Below are 9147 nucleotides of genomic sequence, written 5' to 3'. Positions count from 1 at the left end.
AGGCTAGCCGCTGCCGCCACGAAGTCCACGTGGAAGTTGCTGTCGTCATCCTGTGAGACCCCAATCGGAGCGGCGTTGAGCTTCGGCAGTGCCCCTCACCACGGCCAACCGTGTGCCCCTGCTCAGGGGTCCACAGCCTCTGTGGGGTGTGTGCTGTCTCCCCATTTGTCAGAAAATGAGACTGACACTCGGGGAGGAGGACTCAGGCTGCGGGACGCCAATACTGCCCTCTCAGGTCTTGACTCCCCCAGCCCGACTCCCCGCCCACCTTCTCAAACACCAGAGGCTTCAGGGGAGAGCCCAGGCTCCAGACTTTCAGGAGAGCATGCAGCGCCTTCGACGGCTCAGGGCCTGTGGGGGAAGGTGTCGGGCAGTCGTCAGCCTGCCTCCTGCACGCTTCTGGAGGTTGGTGCCTACTCTTGGTCTCTACCAACTCTGTCGCTTACTGCTCCTTGATCAAATCAAGGAGCCCTAGGACCAGCAGATGGTGTAATGGTTACGTCACTGGACTCCTACATGGGTGACCATGGTTCGAGTCCTGGACCCGGCTACATAAAACTCATGCCAGGTGCATGTGCATGTGTGTCCAAAATCCTGAAAGGAGAAGAGAGGAGAAGGGATTGTCGTGCGGCCATCCCCCCTAGAGGGAGAGTTCTCGCTTTCTGTCTGGTGTGTACACACACTCTATAGCAAAAATCTCTTAAAATCAAGGCATCCCCTTGGCTAACGCTTGAACTTCCTTCCTAGCAGCCCCAGACTTCATGTGTGTGTGTGTGTGTGTGTGTGTGCGTGTGCATGTACGTGTGTGTGTGCGTGTGTGTGACTGTCATCGTTTGGGAGCACCTCATAACTAGGCACTTGCCTAGACCCGATGGATGTGTTTTTCCTTCTAAGAATCTGCCACGAGGACGAGGACTGGGATGTGGGGTAGGAGCAGGCAGAAGGCCAGCTTGAGGGGCCAGACGATGTGCCTAAGCTTGGAGAGGAGCGAGGTCGGGGGCCCTAAAGGGAGTGAGCCGGCTACCGTCTTCCCTCTGCAGCACAGTCCGAGGACAAGGCTAAGGTTTTGAGTAGCAGCATGGGGGGTTGGGGGCCAGGGCCACAGGCCTCACCGAAGTCAGCAGACGCCCAAGACAGCTCTGGGCTACTGGGGAGGACTGGGGTCAGGTGTTGGAGGTCAGGCAGCGGCAGGAAGGTCAACAGCTCCCTGAGTGCGGTCTGGTCCTGTGAACAAGGCAGCCCGTGCATCTGGGCATACAGGTTGGCAGCCGCCAGCACGTAGAGGAGGTGCGTGTCCTACAGTCGGGCCGGAGCAGGGCAACGTGGGGCCGTGAGCGAGCAGGTATGCGAGCTGGGGACCACTGCCTGTTTGTGTTTCTGCAGGGTGCCCACCCTGCCTCAGATGTGGCCACCCACATGTGCACAAACACGGCTCTCTCCCCACCTCTACACATGTGCACCTCCGCCGAATGCAGAAGTGCCTGCCTCTGCTCTGTGGGGCCCTTCCCTGTTGGGCCTTTGCAGGGGACTCACTCACTTGATTGGGGTCGAACTCCAGGGGCTGGGGACACTGTTTGGAACCAGACCAGAAAGGAGTTCCATCCTCAAGCATCTAGAGAAATAGAAGATGCTGGGCTCAGTCTGGCCCCCCTGAGCCCTCAGCTCCCGGCCCTTAGCCCTTACCTTATCAGGTGGGAAGTGCCTCAGCAGCTGGGTGATGCCATAGTGGAAGCGGAGCTGCCAGTGGCCCAGGGCCCACACCACGCAGTCTCGCCAGGTCTCTGGACGCGCCCTCAGGACGCCCAGCACTGGCCGCAATAAAGTCAGTATCTGTGGTGCATCCTCGTCTGCCAGGGGGCTGTGCGCCCTGGGGAGAGAGGAGAAGTGTGAGGCTGAGCCCTACGGACTCTGGTGCCTGACCTGGCCCCCATCACTTCTGCGGGCGGTCTTACTCCTGGTGGCGGTTGATGGTCTCTGCAGACAGTCAGAAGAGCCCTTCAAACTCATCCCGAGCCCACTGTCGGGGAGGGAAGAACCACGAGGTGTCAGGTGGGGACGAGCTCCACATCTGAGGGCTGAACTAGATGGGCTGGGAGTCTCTAGGTCTTCCCACCTGCAGGGTGTGCTCCACCGCGCTGGGGAAGTGCCGCACGGTGCAGACCGGGTAGGGGGCATCCTCAGAAGCTGCCACTGAGGCAGGGGCGCTGTAGGCCTCGGTCACATGTGGCACAAACACAGAAGCACTGCCCTGAGTGCCCTGGGTGCCAGCCTCCAGCAGCGGCTTCAGATAGTGGGTGCAGCGAGCAGCCACATAGCGCCCTGGGAAGAGGGCAGAAGGTCAGAAGCAGGGCTGGCACAGCCTCGGGCGAGAGACTGAACTCCGAGGGGGGCACTCACGGGCCTGGAAACTTTCCAGAGCGGCAGCCACGCCATCCACGTGGGAGAAGAAGTCATCTCCGAAGATGTGCTCTGTGGTGGGGTCCACTGGGTGGGGGAGCGCAGTTACCTGCAAGTCTGGGTTCAGACGCCGGGCAGCTGCTGCAGCCACCTGTGCCTTGGGCCTCTGGGAGGAAGGCAGGAGGATGTTGGAGAGGGGCACTGTGGGAGGACAGTCTGGGACACGGGGGTGTGGGGAAGGACTGACACTCACACCAATGTCCTGGGGCCTGAAGAGGAACTGGCGGCTGAGGTTGGAGCGCTCGATGTGGTCCATGTCAGCGATGGTCACGCCCCCTCCGTCCCCAGTCCCCAGGCCCACTAGAGCAAAGCCTTTGAGCAGTTCACAGCCAATGGCACCAGCGCCCACCTGCTGGCAAGAGTGGCCTTAGTCAAAGGGCCTGGTCTGGTTCTCCCAGAGACCCTCCCAGCCTCACCCCACAGCTCACCAGGAAGTAGTGCTGGCGGCTCAGTTGCTCCTGAAAAGCTGCCCCGAACACTGCGATTTGCCCGTCATAGCTGCAGCCTCTCTAGGGAGCACAGATGGCGTCGGTGCAGGCTGCAGGCTGCAGGCACGGCCGAGGTGCATCGCCACCTTGTGCTGCGTTTTCTGAATCAGCACTTCGCCCTGACTTGGGATGAGGCCTGCACCCACCCCTTCGGCTCTCACCGGCATGCAATCCTCAGGATTGGGAAAGTGCTCCCCAGTTTCCGGAAGACAGTCGAGGGCATCCAAGTACAGCCACTGGTCGAGGGGCATGAATTTCCCGGAGATTGCCTAGGGGCCAGCACGTCAGTGTGAGGATCCCAGCTGGAGACTGCACCAGCTGGCCAGGCTCCAGGGCTGCCGTCTGTGCACTCACTGTCCTCCCCCTTCCCCATAGTCACGCTCCCCACCCCCAGCTGTGCTCGGGCCCACCTTCAGTACTTCCTGCGCAGCCACTGCGCCCAGCACGGCCGCCATGGGGCTCAGGCTACCAGCACTGCTCAGGGCAACTGTCCGTACGAGGGCCTCATCCAGCGGCTCTTCCTCTGTCCCCGTCAGTGGCCCCAGGGCCCGGGCCAGGCCCACCACGATCTCTGCATCAGCCTGTTGGGTGGGACTCTGTGGGCACAGCGGCTCCAGCCTGAGCCACCCCACCCGAATCTCAGGGCGGCCATCTGCCCCCTTCGGCAGAGGGAGGGAAGTTGCCCTGGCCCTGCCCTGACCCGTACAGCACCGTCTGAAGATGCCAGCAGCCGACGGCAGCCCCGGAGGTCTCACCAACCTGGGTGCAGCATTGGGCCCAGAGCTCAGGCAGGGGGTGGGGTGTGGCAGAGGTCACCAGCCTGTGCCTGGCACGTCCCTGGTCCCAGCCTCTAGTCCACAGAAAGCATTTCTCATCTCCTTTTTTTAGGGGGGAGGGAGCTGCTTCTGGCATTCACACTTGGATCTGTGCACGGTCATTGTGGCCTCTTGGCAGGTGAAACCCCGACAGGACAGAGGCTGGGGGTGAGGACATCAGGGCTACTCACGGGATCCCAGGGCCGAGGCGGCCGGCCATGGAGCTGCTGGAACTGGTGTAGAGCACGGAAGGCCTGGTGCAGACAGTAGGCTCGCTGGACTTCCAGTGGACTCTGGGCCACCACACGGGGCTGGAGCAGGGCTGTGTCCAGGGGCTCCTGCAGGGGGAGCCCTTGGCTCAAGGTCAGGTTCAGAACGCTGTGGGCCCCCACCTTAGATGCGCTTGCACTCACATGTCTCACAGTCTTGGGTGTCTTCACTTCAGTGACGACCCCGCCATGCGAGTAACGGGAGAAAGCTGCTGTGTCCCCAATCTCCAAGGATCCATCCTCTGGGGAGGTCCAGCACAGTTAAGTGTGACCCCGAGTCGTCCCCACACCCATGCCTCACATCTGTGTCCCAACCCTTCCTGCACTGAGGAAGGTGGAAGGAGAACCTCTCAAGGACCAGGCCACGTTCATCCCAGGGGCCTGGACTCCGAGCCTGGAACTGGAGTGGGCTCTGCTCACCCTGCACACGGATGTGCCGAGCACGGCCATTGAGCTCGACCATGCCCTCGATGCCTGAGAAGGTCACCAGGTCCCCATTACAGAAGTAGCGCCTGTCGGCCTCTCTTCTCAGAGTGAGGATGCCGGGAGAGCCCTGAGGAAAGTGGCGTGGCTCAGGGGAGCCCTGGGAGCCCCTTGCTGGCCAGCAGGGAGCGCCCACGTCTCAGCACCTACCTGGGAGATGTGCTGGATGGCAGCAGTCAGGGGTTCCGCCTCAGTGGCGTCCTGCACGATGAAGTCCTCACCAAAGTCACAGAACAGCTGCCTGGGGTGGGGTGGCAGGAGTCACTGAGTGGCTCGCAGGTTGTGGTTAAGGGTAGGACAGGGTGGGATAGCCCCAAGGCTGGGGGGGGGGCACCAGGGCCAGCCTGGAGCTGGGGCCAGTCCTGGGACCGGCTGGTGGCACCGGGCTGGGGAGGGCGGGTGGCTCACCCCACCTTTTTTTTGGAGCGGGGCCCAGTCCTGGGACCGGCTGCTGGCAGCGGGCTGGGCAGGTAGGCTCACTCACCCTACCAGGCCTCGGGTGTCGGCCACCAGAAGGCAGACTCCCTGCCGGCGGCACCAGGCCCCCACCTGCAGCTGCTCCGCCAGCTTTGAGGCAGTCAGCACCACCACCTGAAGGGACGCTGGGGTCAGGAGGGCAGAGCCACCCCACCCTCCCTGCAGCGTAGGAGTGCAGCGGACCCGGCTAGTCTAGAAAGCACCAGTAAGGGGACATGCGGGACCTGGAAGTCCGCTAGCAGGTCCTCGGTGATGTCGCCTGGGTGGACGAAGACCTGGACAGCTCCGTTGAGTTGGGCCAGGAGCTCCTGAGAGGCCTCAGCCCTGTTCCTGTCCAAGTCCTTCTCTGAGAGGCAGAACTGGGGAGAGACCCAGCATGGACCGAGCAATGACTCCTCTCACGCTCTGCCCCTAGCCCTGCTCTAGGAGCCCACAGCCCCCAGACCCCTTACCTGGGCAGCCAGGTCAGACCAGCAGGTGGGGTGGGCGTCGTGCAGTGTGAGGCTGCCCACTCCCATCAGGGCCAGGTTCTTGGCCACCTCAGCCCCCAGACCCTGCAGACCTGACAGCAGGACCTTGGCTCCCTGAATCCTCTGCATAGCAGGTGAGCCCAGCACATACCTATGGATGTGAAGGAGGACGGGCAGGTGGAGGGCAGAGGTCCGAGGCCGCCCTCCCCACACCATCCTCCCCCACCTCAGCCCTCACAGCTGCCTCGAGTACAGCTCCTCATCCAGCAACGTGGAGGGTTCCGGGACAGCCATTCCCAGGCAGGAGCAGACGGAGGGCTGCAGGGCTCAGACAGGGCCTCGACAGCAGGTGGTGCCAGCAGGAGCCAGAGCCCAGTTGTAGCTAGTGCGGGCAGGCCCAGCGCCAGAGGAGGAGGACGCTGCTGCTCACAGCTCTTTCTGGCTCCTCTGTCATTTCAGGAAAAACAAAAGTGAAAGTAAAACCAGACTGAGTCAGTTCCTAGTCCTGCCTCCCGGCCAGGACAGGGTCCAGCCCTGCGTGTGCCAGACAGGGTCTGTCGCCAGGATGAGTCCCAGGACGCTGAGACAGAGCTGTCTCCAAGCCACAATCACGTGTCATTTTTCTTAAAAAAATAATTACAGACTCACAAAAAGTTGCGAAAATAATACACAATCCTGCATATCCTGCTCAGGTGTGTCCTTTTGCTCTTAGCAACTTGGGGCCAATTCTCTGCAGAGTGGACCATGGCTCCCAAAAAAACTCTACCAAGTAGAGATGAGATGAACGTACATAAGTTATTTTTAATTTTATTATCTTTAGAATTATTTATTTAATTTCATTCATTTACTTAATTAATTTGACCAGAGAGAGAAAGCCAGCCACCAGATCTGGGACTCAAACTGCAGTTGGCCATGTGGGAGTCCAGTGCCTTAACCACTACGGTACCTGCTGGCCCCTAAAATTAATCATTTTTAATTTAAAATTTATTATTATTATTATTTAATTTTGACCAGAGAGAGAGAGAGAGGGAAAGTGAGAGAGCAAGGCACCAGGTCTGACTCGAACTGTGGTCAGCCATGTGGGGATCCAGCATTTTAACTGCCACGTCACCTGCCGGCCTCAAATGAATCATCTTCAAGTGTACCATGCAGTGGCTTTTAGTGCATCCACGACATTGTTCCGCCATCACCTCTTTCTAGGATCAAATTGTCTTTATTACCCTGAACACGTTACGTAATTATCACCCGCCTCCCCCCACCCAGTGCGGTCTGCTAGCCAGCACTGCTACGCTTTCTGTCTCTCGGGACCTATCTTGAATATTTTATTTAACAGGAATCATACGAAATGTGATCTCTTTCACTTAACATCTGTGAGGTTTACGCCACTGCAGGCCGCATCACTGCTTCATTCCTTCTAAGGGTGGGACACTATTCCATTTCGTCTACCGGTACATGCTGCACGTGTTGCCGGACCATAGCTGAACCCACCTTTTAGCTACAGCACCAGTGCTTCCGTGACCACGGATTCGCTCGAGTACTGTCTTCAATGCTTGTGGGCATATACCTAGACGTACAACTGCTGGGCCATATGATAATTCTATGTCTGATGCTTTGAACAGACGAAACTGTTTCCCACAACTGAACCACCTACATTCCGACCACCCGTGGACCTTGTTGCCAACTTGACTCATTTTTGTAGCGACCCCCCCCCCCCTTTTTTTAAGAAAGAGAGACTTTTGCTATAGGGTGTGTGTGCTCACCAGACAGAAAACAAGAAATCAGCCGTACCACAACCCCTCCTCCATTCCCCTCTTGGGATTTCGGGTACACACACATGTGCCCAGGGTGAGGTTTTCTTTTTTCTTTTTTTTTTGAATTATTTATTTATTTATTTGTTCATTTATTTTAATTTGACCAGAGAGAGAGAAAGTGGGAAAGCAAGCTACCAGGTCCAGGATTCAAACCATGGTCAGCCGCCATGTGGGAGTGTCCAGTGCTTTAACCACCACACCACCTGCTGGTCCCCTGTCCAGGGTGTTTTAAGCTGCCGGGTCCAGGACTTGAACTGTGGTGGACTACATGGGAGTTCAGTGGGGTAACCATTATGCCATCTGCTGGTCCCTCTGTGTTTGTTTGTTTGTCTGTTTGTTTGAAGTATACCAATCCTGGTGGGTGTGAAGATATTCCATTGAATGTATTCGTGCCACATTTCATTTGTCCATTTTGGTAAGTCTCTCTTGTTTGCTTTCACTACATAAATATTTACTAGGTATAGAAACCAGGGTCAGATTTTAATAGATACCAAACGGTATTTAAGAAAATTCAACATCCATTCCTGGATTTAAAAAGCTCATTAAAGGGTCAACAGATGGTGTGGAGGTTAAGGTGGATCCCACACGGCTGGCTGCCCGATTCAAGTCCCAGACCCAGTGGTTTAGAAAACATGCCAGGTGCATGTGTATACATGCCCCAAGTTCCAAGAGGAGGATGGAGAAGGGACTGCACGTGGCCATCCCCCGCAGGAGGAGCTTCTTCACTTTCCCTCCTTCTCTCGGTTTTATGTGTGTGTGTGTGTGTGTATGTGAAGTTTTTGCTATAGGGTGCGTGCACTTGCCAGAAAGACAGAGAGACAGAGAAGCAGAAAGCGAGAAAACACCTCCTGGGAGGATGGCCACGCCGCAATCCCTTCTCCTTCATTCTCCTCTCAGGATCTTGGGCACGCACGCACATGCGCCTGGCATGAGTTTAAGCCACCGGGTCCGGGACTCGAACCGTGGTCGACTACGTGGGAGTTCAGTGACATAGCCATTACACCAACTGCTGGTCCCTCTTTCAGTCTTTGACAAGCACATTCACTTTCTAGCCAAAGAGAGAACTCATTAACATAGGAATAATCAGACTTTTAAAAAAGAATTATTTCTTCTTATTTTTTAAGAATTATTTAATTTTATTCATTCACTCATTTATTTTAATTTGACTAGAGAGAGACAGAGAGTGAAAGTGAGAAAGAAAGCCACCAGGTTCAGGACTTAAACCGTGGTCAGCCATGTGGGAGTCCAGTGCCTTAACCACCATGCCACCCACCAGCCCCAGGAATAGTCAGACTTTAAATTTAAAAAAAACTGTTGCAAAATATACATAAGATGGAATTTACCATTCTTCTTATTGCCAGAGGGGAAATGCACTCACCGGAGAGACTACCCGCCAATGGGCAGTGGTCATGCCACAATCGTTTTTCCATTGTTCAATTCTGTCAAGATTTTGCAGGCTGCAAGATGGTGTGGTGGTTAAAGGCCCTGGACTCCCACCCACATGGTCGACTGTGGCTCAAGTCCCGAACCCCCCTTTCTCTCCCCCCTCTGGTCAAATTAAAATAAATAAGTATCAAGAATTATGGAGTATGAGCTAAAATTTTTTGCTATGTAAAGTAAATGTTTGTGGAAAAATGTAAAAATAAATAAATGAAAGGAAAAAAATAAGTAAAGTTAAATAAAATAATTCCTTAAAAAAAAAAAAAAAGATTTGGGGCACATATGAGCACACACACACCTGGCATGGGTAGGCTCCAGGGCTGGGATTCAAACTGTGGTCAGCCATGTAGGATCTGACTCCCTATGCACAGGGCATAACCACTGTACTATGGTCAAGTCTTGAATTTACCATTTTAACCACTTTTAAAAAACAATTT

At 55.9% G+C, this 9147-nt stretch overlaps 1 protein-coding gene across 1 annotated transcript in view; it reads right to left on the bottom strand.

Annotated features, from left to right (window-relative positions):
• The window catches only part of UBA7 (ubiquitin like modifier activating enzyme 7), an 11272-nt gene extending 5362 nt beyond the window's left edge, over positions 1 to 5910 (bottom strand). Inside the window, 20 exon segments of the mRNA XM_027769283.1 lie at positions 8 to 50; positions 269 to 351; positions 1113 to 1296; positions 1538 to 1612; positions 1684 to 1867; positions 1953 to 2017; positions 2114 to 2319; positions 2398 to 2563; positions 2651 to 2806; positions 2886 to 2966; positions 3107 to 3214; positions 3356 to 3526; positions 3952 to 4098; positions 4174 to 4271; positions 4450 to 4582; positions 4663 to 4753; positions 4997 to 5103; positions 5214 to 5348; positions 5442 to 5610; positions 5698 to 5910. Coding sequence (XP_027625084.1) covers positions 8 to 50; positions 269 to 351; positions 1113 to 1296; positions 1538 to 1612; positions 1684 to 1867; positions 1953 to 2017; positions 2114 to 2319; positions 2398 to 2563; positions 2651 to 2806; positions 2886 to 2966; positions 3107 to 3214; positions 3356 to 3526; positions 3952 to 4098; positions 4174 to 4271; positions 4450 to 4582; positions 4663 to 4753; positions 4997 to 5103; positions 5214 to 5348; positions 5442 to 5610; positions 5698 to 5753 — 2458 coding nt within the window. The 5' untranslated portion in view covers positions 5754 to 5910.
• Positions 5911 to 9147: the final 3237 nt, after the last annotated feature.

Source organism: Tupaia chinensis, unplaced genomic scaffold (genome assembly GCF_000334495.1).
Source record: "Tupaia chinensis unplaced genomic scaffold, TupChi_1.0 Scaffold149184_1, whole genome shotgun sequence".
In the NCBI taxonomy this organism is placed as follows: domain Eukaryota; kingdom Metazoa; phylum Chordata; class Mammalia; order Scandentia; family Tupaiidae; genus Tupaia; species Tupaia belangeri.
This window is presented reverse-complemented; position numbering and strand designations above follow the sequence as displayed.